Source organism: Phasianus colchicus, chromosome 2, assembly GCF_987193195.1.
Source record: "Phasianus colchicus chromosome 2, bPhaCol1.hap1.1, whole genome shotgun sequence".
In the NCBI taxonomy this organism is placed as follows: Eukaryota; Metazoa; Chordata; class Aves; order Galliformes; family Phasianidae; genus Phasianus; species Phasianus colchicus.
The window spans coordinates 77,968,754-77,987,564 of record NC_143437.1 but is presented as its reverse complement, the minus strand read 5'-3'; the positions used below and the strand labels follow the sequence as shown (position 1 = coordinate 77,987,564).

The window sequence follows — 18,811 nt, the reverse complement described above, 5'->3', positions numbered from 1 at the left end:
TCAACACATCAGGTGTCAGGGGAGGTCAGAGAATATAAGACAAGAAACAAACTTCAGAATTGAGTATACTATGGTCAAGAAGTAATTTCTTAAGCTATGGACAAGAAAGAGTTAATTCTTCTTGGTTGAAAATAATGCAGTTCAGAAAGCAGACCAATTATTTAACACACTAGTTTCCAGTGTGCTAGACATGCTTTTGCAGTAGTTGACTAACAAGACTACAGTAAAATAAAGGGATAAATTTTCAATTCCTGAAGAAAAAGCACTATGAATGAAGTAAACAAAGTTGTTCAAGAACAAACATGACTTCTTTTCTCCTGTTCCTTTTCAAGCCTGAAATGCCAGAACCACTGAGTAAATTCATAACACCCTGATCACACTTTTCTTTCGTAAGTTTTGTTGAATTTTGCTGTTTTTGTTTTTGTCTTTTTTTTTTTTACTAACCTTGAATTTGTCTTTGGCATAGTTCCACTTTTCTGCATATTTTCTTCTATTTCCATTATAGTTCTTAGATCCATAGCAGGAGGGCTGGCAGGGCTAAATAAAAAATAACAAGTTACTTTCCAAGGCACTCACCTTCATTTACATTCCATACTTCCAACCTTCTCCGAAACTCTCTAGATCATACATAAGATCAGAAATGGGATGTATAACTTATGTCTGTTTGCTCCATTACGGCAAACAACAAATACGATGTTTATGACAAAAATATATCCATATATTCAATATATATTCATAAATATATATCTATTTAAGAACATGCTATAAAAACACTCAATATCCTATGGGAAAAATGTGAACTACGATTGCTTCAAAAAAAAATCAGATACCTAAATCTAGGATTCTTATTTAGTAGTCAATTATCCATTTTAAGTATTAGAAAGGCACTGCTCACAGCTCTTTCATGAAGACTGAATTAATCTATCTTTCAAGAGTTTGTTTAACACTAGTGCACACTGCAATGAAATTTGAAAGCTCTCTCCAAACACCAGCTACAATCTCAAGCATTAGAAATCAGTTTCCTTTTTGTAAATGATTTTTTTAAAAACTTCTGTAGAAAAGAATGCAAATTAAAATTTAGAAATGTCTGGATTTACATAAAGCTATAAATTAAAACCTGGGCATTTGAAGATATCTATAAACAAAGCTGTGTTACAACTAGGTTACACAGACAAACTCTGAAATCAGACATAAGCAGTACTTTGTCTTTTTCTACAGAAAACCAACTTTAATTGACTAAGTAGTGAATTAATCAGTGTGAATTCACACCAATAACTGTCATCACTGCTTTTCAATAGTACTTCAACCAAACACACTATTAGTCCTTAAAACACTATACAACAGTGCTGCCTGCTTTTTTTTTTTTTTTGACATCACATGCCAGCATTACTAGAAAAAGCAAAGAAAAAGTATAAAGGAAAATCCAGAAAGGTACAGGGATATTACAACAAACACCTATGATTTTGTTTATTCCTTTTCATGTAATCTTCTAAAAAACATTCCGTAAGAATTGTAAGACAACAGACGAAGGTGGAAATTCCTTCAACCACGTCTAAAGACCAAAGAATCTCTGCACAAACTATGCTTGCACAAGTATGTGGCAAGACAAAACAGTCTTAATGGATTCTGCCATCTAAACGACACATTTCAGAGTTGGTACTTCTAAATTCTATAGATTAAATGTATTCACAAAGCACATCAGTCACAAAGCCATAGAGGATAAGAAAACTCTGAAAAATTATCACTGTGTGATTCCTTAAGTCCTTAACCTCTTCTCTATTCAACTTTTACTGGCAATGAGGCAAGATGAATCTTCAGTTTATTATGGTACTATTATTCTGCTTTCACATGCAGATACTGCTGCAGATAAAAACTAATAGGCAATTATTTTATTACTGCATCAGTTAAAGCTGCAGTGCTGATTTTTCACAATCCACTGTGGTCTAAAAGAATGGCTTAAAAATGTCAAAGCACAATGGTGTTCCCAATGGCCTCAAGCATCATCTGATTCCACAGAAAACTACAAAAGGAAAATAAAAGCTGGCCTCTAAAAAAGGCAGCAGAAGTCCAGACTGATAGCACTTGAAAAAAGAAAAGCATCCATCAACAGCATCCCAAAGAATAATTTTTAAAAGAACCAATTTTAAAAAACTAACAAAATTTTTGAGTCAACAAAATTAATGAGTCAAATGTGAAAAGCAGTGAACTCTGTAGCCTGAACAGAATGTTACTAGCACTCACTACCACATGAGGAAGAAATAATGACTGTAAGCTAGGTAGGCACCACAATATTTACTCCACCTGAAACTGCTTGCTACCCAATTGGGAGAGGTTGCAGAGCTGGTTTTGGTACTGGGAATGGACTGTGGAACAGACTGTGTCAATGCCAATGATCCCTTGTATGACTTCATCTCCTTGTTCTGTTGAGAGGCTTTCATAACCAGACTGCATGCTTTATCTTTCATCTAGAAATAAATAAATAAATAAATAAATAAAAATAAACCACAAGGCCAGAAAACTCTGTATAAATATTCTTACATTTTTCCCCACAAAAAAAATACAACACTATATGCAACTTGGATGACATGCATATGAGAAAAAAATCTTAAAAAATACCATAAAAACAGGCAAAGTATTAGTGAATCTCTCCTTAGTTTTATTTGTATCTTTTTTTTTTTTTTTCTCCATACTTCACCCTGAATGACCTAAGTCCAAATATGTATCTTGGTAATAGAAAATTTACTCCAAGATGTTTATTTCTAAAGCTGTAAGACAGGCAGAATTATTTCAAAATTATTTCTTTGCCTGTTATGCCAAAGTCTCTCAATTTTAAGGACAACAGTTTCTCAGAAACACTCCAAAAATACAAACTGTCATTTGATGGATTAGATAAATAACAAAAAAAAAGTTGCTAGAAACAAAGAGATCCAACCTCAGTCCTCTCTGGATGAAAAACTTTTGTGAAGTCAGGGGACTGCAAGTCTCTAGGGCTACTCACTCCTGCGTAACTACCTTCTGAGTCAGATGTTAGGAGTTCTGGAAGAGATTCTACTGAGTTGGTTTTATCCAGTTTTATGGAGCCTATGAAATAAGAACAGAGTAAAAGTAATATATCATCAAAGCAGGACTAAACATTTTTTTTTTTTTTTTAAACAAAGCAAAAATTTTTAACCTCATATTACAGGAATGAAATAACCAGATTACCTATCCCAGTTTATTAGACAAGAATAACTTCAAGCAAACTTTCTTTAAAAAAATAAGATTGATACTGCTCCTAGTTTTCTCACCCTGTCTTGTGACATACATTCTCAGGAAAAGTAAAATAGACACTTTTCTGTTAAAAAAAAGTCTTCCTCAATATTTTCAACAAACAGTGAGTAAACTATTTGATATTCCAGAGAAAGGTATGTGAGTAGAAATGTTCCACTATATGGGAAAGTGCCTTTTACAAAAAACACGCTTCTACTGAAAGCTTTGGGCACAAGCTTAAGGTGATAACCACTCTTTCAAACAACTCAGTCTTCAAAATTCACTGTTCAAATTCAGCAGCAATTCAACTTGCAAAACTTTGCAAGTTTTAATTACTGAAGTATAAAAATTGCACTGTATTTCAAATTAACTTTTGTGTTCTGTCTTTATAACTGAAAGGAACATCTTTCCCACTGACCTGTAGAGGCTGGACTCTGAATAATGTCTGAGAGATTATATCCACCAGAGCTGTCAGAGCGTTTCCGTGGCTTCTTTTTTGCTTTAGTTTTTGCCCTTTTGAAAAGAGCTTCCCTATTAAAAGCAAAAACAGTACAAGATAGACTAAAGCATCAAGAAAATTCAGTCTCAGAACTATCAACGTCAAGTTTTTCAGCCAGCAGCTGTAGTTACATGTTAAGTAGCAATCATTACTCCCACCAACTGTCAATAGCTTGCTTGTTCCTTCTCTGACACTTCCCTGCTTACCTAAAATACTTATTAAATTAGTCGGGGGTGGGCGGGAATTATTATTTTATTTTTATTTTTAGAAATTCAGAATCAAATTAATAAGATCTCCAACTCCAATCCTGCATCAATATTGTAACCTTAAATACATATTTCTTTAAAGCTCTGCATTCCTATCACATAGTCCACACAAAGAGTAGACCTCAAGCCATTCAGTGTTCCAATACAAGACAGTCTCTCAGTTCCCTTGGCCTCCTATTTCTTAACTAAAGTAGTTGACTTTAGTAAACTTTATATTACTAAGTCATCATATCAAATTAGTTTTTTCCAGTTGTGCAGACTTTACAGTCAATTTCCCCAGTTAAAAAGCTGTACTAAAAAAAAAAAAAAGTAGTTATAAACTTCATTAGAAAAGCAACATGTTGTTAGCCTGACAAGTCTCCTCAAACTCTATCGGTCACTTCCCCATCTTTAGATAAATGCTGTAAAGAAGAATAACAGAATTCCAGAAAACCACCAAGGCCAAATTACCTGACAGTTGCTTAGATTATGTTTTCTAACAGTTCTTAACCATAGGAAATTTGCTGTGTTATTCCCCAGCCGGAAAGCATCCACTATAAACTGACAGATTAAAATCCTTGCACTACGAAGGTTGTTGTTTCTCATGACATACTGATAAAATTTTAAAAAATGCAGATAAGAAGTATTTTTCAGACAGATCTATAGTACAGTAAAAACTGCAAGTTTATCTCCCAATTTCTAATTCAATGAAGTTCAATGAACTTCATAGTTGGTTGCATAAATGCAGAGGTGCTGTCACGTATGCACAACACCTAAATATTATTTTCAGTGCCCATTTTGCTATCTTTGCTCACATTACTTATAGGAATAGAATGGGATAGTTCCGTTCATAGCTGAATGAAGCCTATAAATATTCATTCCAACTGTCTGATTTCTTCAGGGCTAACCCAAAGTTAAAGCACATTAACGATAGTATTATCCAAATGCCTCATGAAGACTGAGGGACATCAACTACCTCCCCCTAGGAACCCTGTTTCAGTGCTCGATCACCCACACAGTAAAGAAATGCTTCCTGATTCCCAGTCTAACCCTCTTCTGGTACAGTGTTGTGCTGTTTTAATCCTGTTATCAGTTCCCAGGAGCAGAATCCAGCACCTTCCTTCTGCTTCCTGCTTCCCCTCCTCACATAGCTGCAGAGAACAGTGGGGTTGTTTCCTAGCCTTTTCTTCTCAATATTGGACAACCCAATGTCCTTAGCATCTCCTCATAGCACATGCTTTCCAGCCCCATCTACCAGCTTTATTGCCTTCCTCTGGGTGCTTTCAAGAACCTTCACTTTTTTTTTTTTTTTTTTTGACAGTGTAGAGTCCAGAACCACGCACTTATTCAAGCTGAGGCTACACCGACACTAAAGGTAGCAGGAGAATCACCTCTTCTGACTGGCTGACCATGCTGCGTTTAATGCACGGCAAGTTGCAGTTTGCCACCCTGGCAGCCAGGTGACACTGCTGGCTCATGCTGAGAAGCTGCTGTCACCAGCACTCCTCCCAGGTCCCTTCGTGCTGAGCTGCTCTCCAGCCACTCTTCACCCAGTCTGTCTCTGTGCATCCAGCATTACCTTGTCAGTAAGCTGGAGGTAAGGGTAGGCGTTTTTCACTGTAGTGTACAATACTTCAGGGAAGTGAGAGCAGTCCTTGAAATCATCATTTATCCTATTTTCTAATATTTCAGTTCTGATCCCAAAGTACCATCCAAAGGCAAATAAACACCACATATAGCTCACTTAAAAATGTTGATGAAAAACAGATACTTACTGAGAATTCTGTTCTGTATTCATTTCTTCCCTTATAAAAACAAAGTTCTCTCCCTCTTCAGGCTCAAAACAACTTAAGTCAGGTCCATCTGGATATGGCGTAATTACTCTCCTGACCATAGCAGGAATCTGTAGTTGCAAAAGTTATAACACCATTGCTCTTACGTTGTTCGCTAGCAAATATTTAATCTCTCGTGAAGGGGTCAACATGACAGTTATTTAAAATACTTTTACAGATTAAATAATTAATTATTTAAACAGCTTGTAAGCTTCAGTTATGTTTCTAAGTAGGCTAAGGCTAATGGTGGCAACTATGTTGAAGAATAGTGTTTTGTAGTTGAGAATCTGCTCTATCAACTAGTGTTATTGTATTTATTGTGGCTGTTACAGTTTCCATGGAAGAAAACAGGAAGCATTAGTTTTAGAGTGACCTATGTATGTTCCCAGCTGCTTATAACTCCTGACAGAAAATGCTTCAGGGTTACACAAACTCACATCCTTTATTCTTTAACTGCATAACTGTAATGTTTCTTGGTTTTCCCTTTATGCAAGGAATTTCAACTTTCACATTATTTTTTTCATTGCCTTTAAGATTTCTTGAGAACACTTCATTTTTCACTGGCAAGTCTCCTTTGCTTTCTTTTCCTTCTAAGTACAGATGCACTTTTCCACAGATTTTGCTTGTTTTTTCTTTTTTCTTCCACACACAAAAACTGTTAATTAACAAGTATGTTTAATATATTAAATATGCAATTTAATTACTTTAAAGAAGTATACTATTAGCTAGTGAAATAAGAAAATATGAGCTCCATGGAAGCGGTAATAGCAGGAAATAGGTTTTTTTGAGTCAGATGTTCTCCTTTCAGCCAGTCATCTAAAAATCCTGTAGGTACATACATCTTACTCACTTGATCTCATTTTAAACCTAACCTTACACTGTGGTTGTGTGACTCACCATTTTCCTGTAATAAACAGAAAGATCCTTTACAACTTCATCACTTAAGACATCCAGAGTCCTAAAAATAAATAAATAAAATATAAGTCATGTTAGTGAAAAAAACAAATGAATGTTCCAAAAAAATCTCACTTTGAGGCATATATAGTCCCAAAAATACAAGGAAGAAAATGAACTCAAGCCATAAATGAGTTAATGCATTCATTATAAGGCAGAATTAAAAATATAAACTTTCTAAATAGTCCACTATTACTTAATAATCAGTTCATGACTGTGGCTTTATCTTCTCTATTTCTGCATACTTCCAAGTCTTCCTGACAGGTACCTAAGTAAGAATGTTGCATGTCCTTTCTGGGCTTAAAATCCAACAAATCTTAATTAAGAACAACACTGAACACAATATTAATACAATTTTACTCTCCTCTGCAAAATCAAAGGTTAAAATGTATATAGACATGAAGACAAGAAAATGAAAATTGACACTACCAAAAAATTCTCATATCTGTGATACACACAGAACATCTTTTTCACACGGAACTGAAGTGCTGGCATTCTGAACTGGTTAACAAAGATTTCCAAAAACTCCTATTGATAAAAGCCTAGGAAAACAGATAAGAGTGGTGATAGAAATTAATTTATTTATAAGTCTTTGCTAGGAAAGAAGATCAGTGAGCTTGCTCTGAAAACACATTACCTACTCTGGAAGTAACCCAAAGCCCTGTATGAAAGCAGTGACAGAGAACACTTTTAACCTCACAGGAGTCTAGCTGAATTTTTGTGGAAAGCAAGAGTAAATTATTTGTTCAGCCTTCACTGCAGACAGTTAAAGCATATACACTACCAGAAGGCAGGCCCATCCTTTTCAACATGATCTAGTGGGTGGCAGGGGAGTTGGAAACAGACAATCTTTGAAGTCCCTTCCAACTCAAGCCATTCTATGACTCATTCTTGGAGGACACACCAGTTATAATTAACCTACTCAACACAAATTCAGATAGCACAGTAAATATCACACATATTAAAAAAAAAAAAAAAATTAGAAAATACACACACAATTTTATGCATCTTTAAAAACAATGAAAAACACTGAACAAGTTCAGGCCTAATGTCAAAGCCCATTAAATTCAAGAGGAGTTTAACCCTTAATTCAAGCTTTTCATGCCAGATTGGAAAGCAGTTTTTGGTAGTGTGGAACTTGTATAGTATGTACATGAATACAACTACTTTCTCTCTCTCCATGTTTGGCAAAACTGATCCTCCCTTTAAGATAACAGCACTCAGTTGCACTTTAGCTGCTCCTATTACTTCCAACAAATTTGCCTTTCTGGAATATTTGACTTTAACAGTTGTACATAAGCTCATCTGCATCCCTTCTTACCTCGTTTCAAGCAAAGCTGCCATATTGAGTCCTATGAACTGCAGGCAGGACAGTTTCAACTGTTCAGCATTATACATTGCTGAAAACTCCAGCAACTCAGCAGCATTCTTTAAAGTAACTGCAGAGACAAAACACAACAACCTAGTAACACAATGCAATCTCATGTAGCAATTTTTAAGACTTACTGCACAGCATTAATTACAGCAAGCTCCACATAACTACACAACAGTATGAACACAAGTGCTCATTCACAAAAATAGAAAGGTCCTATCTACAGAACCTCACCCTGACCAAAAAAAGCAACTGTAAACAGCTGTGCAATTAACACAGAAGGTAACCAGTGCAAAGGAATAAACAAGTAATTGTGTGCAGAGATATAGAAGAAATTAACTATATAGATTAATTATGATTATTAATTATATAGAAGACATTAACATCTAAAAAAAAGTATATTTTAATATCTAAAACACTAATAGAAATCACAGAACTCACGTTTTTCTGCAATGGCTACTTCACATATCTCTTTGAGCCTGGATATAAGAAGTTGGTCTGCTACCACAAGAACATTGCATATGAATTCCACATTTTGAGAATCTGGAAACAAAGCATCACATAAGCATTACAGGCAAGTCATATAAGCAATTATTACACATAGATCTTCAGCAAGATTTTAAAGTGGGACAAATGTACTGGCTCTGCAAATTCTGATGGAATTTCACAGCACAAGGAATAGCTTACAGAAGAGTAGAAAAAGTGATTTTGTATATTTAAGAAGGATAAGGAAAAGGAAAACTGAGTTCGACAAGCAGAAAAGAGGAACAAAAAAGCATAGGGTAAACAGCCTCAGAATCTAAAGTCATGCTAACTTGGATTTTCTAGATGAAGACATAACACAAGCATGCTAACTATGGAATTACTTTTAAAAAAATATATATAAAACTTGCAAGAACTACTGCTGAGCTGAAAAACACTACTGGTACCTTTTATTGCAAGAGCTTCATCTGTATACAGGTAATCTACTATTATCTGCAGTATGTCAGAATGTATTGGCATTTCCAGAGCAGAACAAGAGGAAGCCTGAAATGCAAAAGGAAGGGAAATAAAGAAGTTGATTATTTAGAATAAAATAAATAATTAATATAGTGATTGCATTTAGCAAATCGTTCAAGCTGAGGTTCACATTTTTAGCATTAAAAAAAATTATTTGAGCATTTGGACAACAGCCATTCACATTTTAAGAACTGACTGCAGCAGAACAATTAAAGTCTTGCCAGACTTCTAAATAAACAGCCATGAAAACAGTTCAGTATTTCTTCAATTTTATGATCTTCCCTAAAAACTGCCCTTAACAATAATATTTACCCAGAATTGTTTAAAAGCAGAGCACTGAACTCCTTTCCTCTCAGTATAGAAGGTTTAGTGAAATTACAAGTTCCCATTTAAGAACAAAACTGAATGGTTAATTTAGCTTTTACCGTTAATCCCACAGAAAACAGGGTCATCAGCAATCCCTACATTTGAAGAATCATCCTAACCATTAAGGCAAGCATCAACCACAAAAGTAACTTCATCATTCAAATGTACACAATGCCACTGCTTAACTTCTATTTATTTCAGCTGGCACTGTAGCAAAGCTTGACAGTAAAAGATTGATCTCTGTACTGGTATACTGACCAACTTAGCTTTAAAATTTCTTACGGAAATTGACATTTTCATATAACATCTAGAGTCCTTGATTCAGAAAACATTTACTTATGAATGTTTTACTTAAGAATATTGTACAATTGAGATTTACTTACAAAATAATAGACTGACAATCCACACATAACAAATATGGCTATGACTAATATAAATGGACACAACGATTTAACTTTTTTTTTTTTTTTTTTTAATAACTCAGCTTTGTGTTTCAGATACATTTTCCTGTGGATGACTGAAGAAAAGCAGTAGAGTAACTTAAAGGATTGGAAAAGTTTTGTTACTTAGCAACAAGAGCTGCCAGTATTTTGCCAAGTCCTCTAATTTATATCTTGTCAAAAAAAGCTATGTGAAGCTGAGAAAACTCCCAAACAACATTTCAGCTTTCAGTCTCTAAAAAACACTTAGCCATTTACATCTTTCCCCTTGTTCATTAATCATTATTAATTATATTCAGATACTAAACCAGAGACATCTAAATGAATTCTCAATGTCAAAAAACAAAGAATCATAGAAACATCAAGCTTGGAAAAGAACTCCAAGATCATCTAACATCTAAGATGTTGGTGCACAGCCAGCAAAATAGGAACCGAGATAAACAGAAGATCTACGCCTTTTGAAATAGCAGCTGAGGACGAATTGAAATAGCCTTAACAGTGAAAGTCAAATAGAGATATTACACATTAACTTTTGATTCTACTGTACTTTTCATTCAGTACCTATGAGTACAGCATTTTATTTAAATTTTAAGATATTTTACAGAAAATAAATGGTAGTACATCCAAAGGCATCAATATCCTCCAAGAACAGGCCAGTATCAATCCATGAACTAACTCAAAATAAATTGCTGAAATAATAATTTTATCTCCTTTGATATTCAATCTTAGATTTATTAATCTCATACAATACAGAATCTCAGTAGTACAATAGAGTAACTAAAAATATTTCTTTTCTTACAAACAGGATCCAGGAATTCAACTTTCTCTCTTCTCCAATCTTTAGGGTACATTATACCAGGAAAAATTAAAAAGCTGTCCCTTACTTGCTGTCAAAAAAAATGTACCACTACACATTTTTTTTTATCAGTAAGCTTACCTCAATCCAGGAGCTGCTTAACATGCTGTGAAAATAATCTGTAAAGAAAGGCATTTCAGTTCAAGATCCAATAAAAATCCAGTTAAAAAAAGACATTACATATTATATATAAATATATATACACACACATACCAAGTCTTGCACAAAGTACACACTTATGACAAGGGAATTCCTTTCCATCTGAAGACTTCAACGTCACATCGCAGAGGTATGAACTAGAAGATATTTAATAGGATCAAAACTGTGACTGTTCATCAGACCTGGAAGTTGTAGACTCTACAAATACATGCTTACTTCAGTAAGTGAGGACTTACATAATATGCACACTTGAACTTTAATGTAAAACAAACAAAAACCTAATAGAAAAGGCAAGATAATGTCAAGAAATTTATTTATTTTAAATATATAAATACAGTTTCTCAAAAGGCAGGCACTCTCAGATTTTTCTTTCAAAAAAGTTGTCAATTACTGTTTCAAACAGCTGTGACCAAATTAATTATGGCTAATTTTAGTCAATCTAAAGGTATCTATGTTATTTGTTATTTCCATTAAATTAATTGCTACTACAAGCTTCAACAAAGCATTTCAAGAGCAAAGGAATTCAAAACCTGTGAAAGATTTGCTTTTATGCAGCATAGCTTTGATTACATAGGCAGACTATTCAAGCCTTTGTGCACAGATATCCCTAACAGATCAATGGAAGAACAGACAGCCCTCTGATGAAAGTGTAAAGAATTTCTTCTACTGAAAGATATTTCTGATTTTTTTTTCCATTAGAAAAAAATAACACATCTTATTTCCAATCAATGTAGTCCTGATATAACAGCAAGCCTACTTGCAAGAGGTTTAACTGCTTTTGACTGAACTACCCTCAGAATTTCCCCTGACATTAGCATTCTACTTAATCTGCAGAACAAATTCATGTACAGTAAAAAGTAGTAACTATATATAACGCATCTCAGACTAATACATAGATCACTACATGAAGGCCTACAAAGAAAATAAATAAATATCAGTTACTGTGAAAGTAACACCAGAAGCTAAAATACAGCCGCTAAAACTTAGCCCACACTTAACAGACAATGAGATGTAGAAAAGAAAGAACAAGATAGCAAATGTGAGGAAAGCTTAATTGAAAAAGTTTACCATTTTTTCTGATTAAACTTCAGTTTGTTCCCATTCTTCCTGTTGACAACATTAATTTTTCCATTTTCTAACCTGACTCCATCCAATCTGCAAATCATTAACATCAGTAATAAATAGTACAATCAGTATAAAGTTCAAACCATTGAGTTTCAAGAAGTAAAAGCACTTCAGTCCATTCACCCTATAAAACTGAAAAATAATTCCATCTGTCAAGGAAAACTACAAAAGGCCAGTTGCAAACTATACCTGAAATTCATTCTACATCTTTGGTATATTTTTATTTTTACAAAAGCTGTACTGAAGGCTGAAGTCCATCATAACAGGATCAAAAACCTAGAAGTTACAGATTCTACTACCAATCAGTTAGTCATCTGAGCAAAGATAGCACTGTGAAAGAGATACATGTTTCAGCATAGGCCTGTGAATTGGAATAAGTAAAGATACAAAAGCACTGCTCATAGATTATGAGGCATGTACTTCCAACAGAGAAGTGCTTTGTCAAGGCAATTTTACCTGGAAAGTTTATTTTTAGCAGTAGATTCACATATTTTTTGATCAGTTTTAGTATTTGTGAAAAATACACTGAAGACACCTGCCCTGAAGTAGTTCATCTTCACCAAAACAAAAAGATAAATGTGGGAAAAAATGACTAATACAATTCTACATATTCTAACTACTTGCTCATTTCCATTAGTTTTACCACGTAACATTAAGAGCATATCAGTCTAACAGGAATTTAAACATTTAGTATAAAGCAACACAAAGTTTTTAAAGCTTTTACACTTGAAAAATGCAGATTTAGCAACCAAACTGATCTTTCTTCCCTTTTAATAAAAGCTAAGAGCACAAACAAAAACTCTTTGTGAAGAACTTGCTAGAACAAATTCATTTACTTTCACCTACCTTCCACTTAAATTGCTGAGTCCAAATTTTTTTGCAGCGCTCTGCAACATTTTTATGAGATTAGCTTCTTCACCTACAATTTTGCCTTTTTTAGATTTGTTCTTCTGTTTTTCATTTAAAACTTGCACTTGATTATTTCTGTAAATTTCAAATGCAGACTTCCTATTAACATCTTCATCAAAACTCATTTTGTTCAGGTTAGAAATTAAAGTATCTTGATACTCTTCTGATTTTTCTTTATGTAGGATTTTTGGTTTGTAACCATGAGTCAGAAGATCACAAGTATCAGTGTATATGAACTGCAGAAGGTATGCAAACAGATCTGGATGAACTTTCTCTATTACATACAGATCACATCCAACAGCATCTTCATCTTTACGGTAGACATCTGGAGTTTCCAGCTGACTATCACTGGAAACAAACAGCTTCTTGAAGAAGTCAGAGCGTACAGCCAAGATGTATTTGTGCACAGCGTAAGTTCTGGTGCCAATCTGAAGAGTCACATCATGGATGCTGTCCATTTCATCTGTTTCATCTAAGAGCTTGCCAAAATCTTCTCCAAAACTTGATAGTGATACACTCGGAATTTCATAGAGACTAGAAAAAAATTACACCCTTAAAAAAAATCCTCTATTTACAAACTCCATGAAAATTTCAACAGTATGCTTAGTGACAAGGGTAAGGCAGTCTCCTTTTTCCTCTTTTATTGCTTAACTATTCAAAATTTTGTGGGTTTTTTTGTTTTGTTTTGTTTTTACAGAAAGAGCTAATATTGTGCTACTTAGACAATCTTAGACAATTAAACTACATGTGTAAGATCTGTCATATCAAATACATGTTAGAATATCAAATACAGCACTTTTGTCTTTATAATTAAGACCACAATATGTATTTTTTTCAGATCTTCATCTCATTTTTCAAAACAAACAAAAAAACAAACCACAAATGTTTGCAATATTTCATATCACCACTAAAAGCAATAAGAAAAAAGGTGATATTTAGTCCTGTATTAGATAGACTGGAAACTATTAAAAGAACATCGTTCAGTGGTCTTCTATTTTACACTCGACATTTTTTCCCAAAGATTCACTTTCCACTGTCATTTAAAAATTGATTACTGATGTCTACTGAGGGAATGAGTTTCCACACCATTTGCACTCACAGTATATTAAAAAATGGATTGCAAAAATGCTTGCCTTAAACTCTTCATCTAAAATATCAACAACGCTACCTATCCTAATTACTCCAAAAAATTACCTCTGCTTATTAATTTGTCAGTAATTACTGTGCTATGCAAGTGCTATTGTCTGGCAGTATGGATAACTCTATATATTATGACTTCCATATGTGTTGAAAAATAGGCTTTTCTAAAAAGCAGAATAATTTATTATCACATGCACAAACAGGAAAAATAACAGCTGTTGATATACCTTGTTTTAGGGTCTGATTGTAAAACAGCAAAATTGCATCCATTAGGATCTGTGGAAATACTAACAGCTCGGTGGACAAAAGCAAGTTTCTGAAGTCGAATTCTTTCATACACATTGTTTGTATCATATGAACAAGACATTTCAGTGGAAGCATTTGGAAGGCTTGATACTAGCTCTGCTAAAAACAGACAAAAAAACAAAAAGGTCAAGCTAATTGAAATGCAACTGATTAAAAAAATGGAAGGATTTATGACTTCAAGTCCACTGATGTAGTCACTAAAAATTTAGATTATGCAAAAAATTTCAGCCCACTCAGCACCACTCAAACTTTCAAAAGAAAAAAAAAACAACACACAGCAGTTCTCATTCATTCCAAAACACTCATGAATGTCAATTAGACATTCACCTAGTCAACAGATCAACAAATCTGGATTCTGAAGTTTCCTAGAAGATACTAAAGCTGCAAAAAAAACATCAATGAGCAGAAAAAACATTGTGCCTATTGATACATACCAGCACCAGGACAAAGAACAAGAAAATGAGATGCACTCAGGATCTACCGTACGATGCATAAAATAAAAGCAAGTAGTGACAGAGCAAAACTAGTATGCAACTCTGCAACAATCAAGAGAAAAGTTTTTTGTTGTCCAAGATTAAGTCCATTTGAGCATAAAAATTAAGATGTAATCCAGATAATAAAAGCAGAACTGCAACATAAAGTTGTAAAGCACAAACACAGCACAGATTGGTAGTAAATCCACTTCTATTTATATATTTTCATGGCACTTCTATAAACAGAGCCAACACACTAAATTAAAATCCTGTCCTGTAGTAGAGAGGCATCTTCTTCACCAAAAAACAATCCATCAGCAATGTTTGCCAAGTTAATAAGGAAGAAATTGCTCTGGGGACCATATTATGCCCAGGTCTGGGAAACAAAGTGAGATTTCCCTAACTAAGCAGTACAAGCAAGTACATACTTCTGTTTTTGTTCAATGCCAGTTTTCTAGGATTGGTCATTTAATATGTGACAAAGTTGTTATGCTGAACATTTGTGCTACTATTGCTCTTCAGAAGTAGTTTTCTTCCTGAAAATCTCTGATGGTTAACCAAAAAGGAAAGAAAACACTACTGGTCAGTGAACCAACCATCAGCCACAAAGAAAACTTACTACATAATACTGTTAGATCAAGCAGCAGAAAAAAAGTAAAGTTGTAAAGGTTTAATTAATCTTTTATATTCAAGTCCTTAAAAAATTACGAAGTCACTACCAACCTTTCTTCTCTCGCATTTTTCTTCCTTCCTCTAGCCACTTGCCAGTAAAGGCTTCACCATCCTGTGTGACAAACATCATTTCGTTCCTATTCAAAGCAACATCAGACATGAAGACTTGTCGGCCGTATACCCAACGACATTGCTTCATGGAATTATTAGATGACTTCCAGCAAAAAATCTGTAATATCAGTAGAAGTATTTTTCAGAGCAATCATATAAAAGCAGTACTGTATTTTTTTAAACACAAGAATGTGCCATTTAAAAGTCATATATAAAAGGAGAAGGACATTCTTCTAAATCTTACCCTAAAACATTATAAGCATCTATTAAAAGAACCCACATGTAAAGTGGGGAAAATTATGATACTGAAATCCATTTGCCCATGATGAGCATTTGAAAAGCTGCTCTAAATATTCAAATATCTTTGTAACTGCCATCTATAGGGTAGTTTTTACTCACGTTTCAATAAGAACAGCAAAAGATATCAAAGACAAGTCAAGCAACAAGCCTAATCCAGTTGATTTACAAATTTGTACAACTGTCAGCTTTATGACCTAGGTCAAATTCAAAACTAGCACACCAAAAACTGTAAACCGTATCTTGCTAATCACCTGACAAATATCTTAAGTTTCTCTGTACTATCTAAGGTTCTGCAGATGCAGGCCATAATTAAACATAAACATGAGAACATACAACATAAATGTGAACATATATACACAAGCATATAGATCTCTGCCTTCAGATATATATACACACACACAATATATGGTACACATTAGTAAGATTCGCTTTAAGTCTTCTGTTCTCTTGACTGAAAAAACTATCATCAAGCTAGACCAGGAGTTGCTGACTGAGGAAACAGAAGTGTTTCCTCAGTCAGATCCCATCTCTCATATCTCATCTCTCTCCTTACTCAGTAATTTACAGACTCTAAAGCACAAATCCCAGTATTCGCCAGCATCCAGCATGGAAAGATATGCAGTGTAGGTTGACACAATTCCACAAAAGTAGTTATTTTTAGAGCTAAACTAGTACCCCAGAGATGTTGAAGAGACACTACCAATACCACAGGTACTAGAGGATAAACCTCATATGAACAAATACTGAAGTGGAAGTTTATGACCTTTGAGGCAGCTAATGACCTAACAAAACAGATAAGATCTGCTCAATCAAATGCAAGGAAAGAAAGGGAAATACCCACACTGATCCTTATTTTGATACACAGACAGTTATCAACATTGTTTAAGGCAGCATTTCAATAACAAAACCTTTTTATATGCACCACTAGGTGGCACTGAAGACTAAGGTCTCCCAGTGAACAGACCTAGCTAGTAATGGCTGGCACAATATTCTGTAGGAGCCTGTGAACTGCTCCACTGTGAAAGGAGGAGGAGAAGAAGAAACTAATAAATTCTCCATAATATTGCAGATCTAAGACAACACTGTTTACATATAGCTACAAATCCTAAGTTATTCACCAAGTTTAGCTGCAACTTTTCTAAGACTATTTCTGGAGGGCATAAATGTGATGAGGGAGGTAATTTAAGAGAAGATAGAAAAAAGGACAAGAACCAGGTATGCCCTCATCACTCCTGTATGCAAAAGCAAAGCAGTTTTAATCTCCAATGACAAGCTATTAGATGTTCCCAGATTTAAAAATCAACTAGTGTAGAGTACATTGTTAGTTTTCTCAAAGCTTTTTTATTTATTTTAAAAGAACACATCATTAGCAGCATTACGCAAATGAGTTGTGTATTCTGTAGGGCTGATTTTGTACTGTCAACTAATGTTTATAGTGAAATAGTAAAATACAGTTATCTATTATTGCAGCACACATTTTACCTTCCTTTCCAAGGTAAGTCCTACTTTGATTTCTTTAACCAGAGGTTCACCAAGAGAGCATAAATGGTTTCATTCTTATTATTCAGTAGGCAGTTTGCCATAAGATTGGGATTTTAGAAAAATAACTTACTCTTCCAGCTTCATCCAGTGCTAAAATGCAGATCTTCTGACCCCCGTTTTCTTTAAGATGCTGGGTATCTACCTTGTATTCCAAATAGCCCCCATTAACTAAAACTTTTTTAAGGTTCAGCTGTCTGAAAGAACACAAAAGGTTATAGTAGCATTTTTTTCCATCATGAACAAACATTGCTTCTAAGCTCAAATTATCATTAGAGAGGTAGTAAAAGAAAGCATAGTTGAAGTAGCGACTCTGAAAAGCTACTTAAATTTAGTTATCCTCTGCTGGTATAACTAACACAACTGCTAATCAGATTTGATTAATAGACTGCATAGATCTATTTTGGTTTTAAAAAAGCAGCAGCATATTCATGTTTTCTTTCCATGATTAAACACGTTGCTTTGATCTTCAGAATTACATACATTTTAGTTTCAGTTTTGTTTAGGAGTCTGTAGTAAAAGACCTTTTATTCCAGGAGGTTCCCAATCTCTCACTAATCTAACTGTTTAAAGCTGTGCAAGATAACACTTTTTGGTTTCTTAGTGTGAGAATGGCTATTTAATGATAGAAAACAGAAGTATAAATAATAATCTCTAAGCTAATAAATATTGGTAGTATTTGAATTGTAGCTGAAAAGCTAACTGGAAGCTGTTGAAAAACACTCATTACCTCTTGTTCATGAAGACTATCAGAGAGAATGGTCTATTAATGAATTTAATAATTATTTATGAGCCACAGGCCCAGTCTCTTCAACAAGTTTTACATTCAGGTTTTAGCACATGGACCAGGTGGTATCACAAGGTCCCTATTCCAACCTAAATTACTCCATGCAGCATGCTATATTCACATTTCTTTATGAAATTCAGAGCCACTCTGACTAACTCAAAAACAGAACGAAGTGGAACATCTTCACCATCTCTACCAAGACGCATTTAAACAAACTGAAATCAGAGAATGAACAAAACCCACCAGTTTCAAAATTTTTAAGCCTGCAGCATATTTTTTTTTTTACTGTTTTTTTTTTTTTTTTAAACATCCTTAGTAAACAATGAATGGTATTTAGTCCCATCTAATAACAAAACAAACGTACAAAAAGGTTGCTGCAGTTCATACGAGGGAACTGCAAGTGAAGAAAACTCAGAGGAGTGCTATACTAATGCTACTTTATACAGAAGACTGTATATAATAATAATTCTGCAAGTAA

General features: G+C 34.2%; 1 protein-coding gene across 6 annotated transcripts in view; it reads right to left on the bottom strand.

The window, feature by feature from the left end:
* The window catches only part of IBTK (inhibitor of Bruton tyrosine kinase), a 66,922-nt gene that overhangs the window by 28,089 nt on the left and 20,022 nt on the right, over window positions 1-18,811 (bottom strand). For 5 of the 6 annotated variants that reach the window (XR_016464458.1, XM_031611250.2, XM_090136092.1 and 2 more), the window contains 16 exons: window positions 17,620-17,743; window positions 15,648-15,825; window positions 14,373-14,550; window positions 12,943-13,539; window positions 12,040-12,126; window positions 11,026-11,108; window positions 10,894-10,931; window positions 9,081-9,177; window positions 8,593-8,694; window positions 8,101-8,218; window positions 6,723-6,783; window positions 5,769-5,896; window positions 3,668-3,780; window positions 2,933-3,081; window positions 2,302-2,465; window positions 445-537 (listed from right to left, as the gene is read on the bottom strand). Coding sequence is in view for 5 of the 6 variants with exons in the window: in XM_031611250.2 (XP_031467110.2) it covers window positions 445-537; window positions 2,302-2,465; window positions 2,933-3,081; window positions 3,668-3,780; window positions 5,769-5,896; window positions 6,723-6,783; window positions 8,101-8,218; window positions 8,593-8,694; window positions 9,081-9,177; window positions 10,894-10,931; window positions 11,026-11,108; window positions 12,040-12,126; window positions 12,943-13,539; window positions 14,373-14,550; window positions 15,648-15,825; window positions 17,620-17,743 (2,310 nt within the window). In the remaining variant the exon portion in view is untranslated. The remainder of the gene's footprint in view (window positions 1-444; window positions 538-2,301; window positions 2,466-2,932; window positions 3,082-3,667; window positions 3,781-5,768; window positions 5,897-6,722; window positions 6,784-8,100; window positions 8,219-8,592; window positions 8,695-9,080; window positions 9,178-10,893; window positions 10,932-11,025; window positions 11,109-12,039; window positions 12,127-12,942; window positions 13,540-14,372; window positions 14,551-15,647; window positions 15,826-17,619; window positions 17,744-18,811) is intronic. The other variant, XM_031611249.2, reaches the window with a different exon arrangement.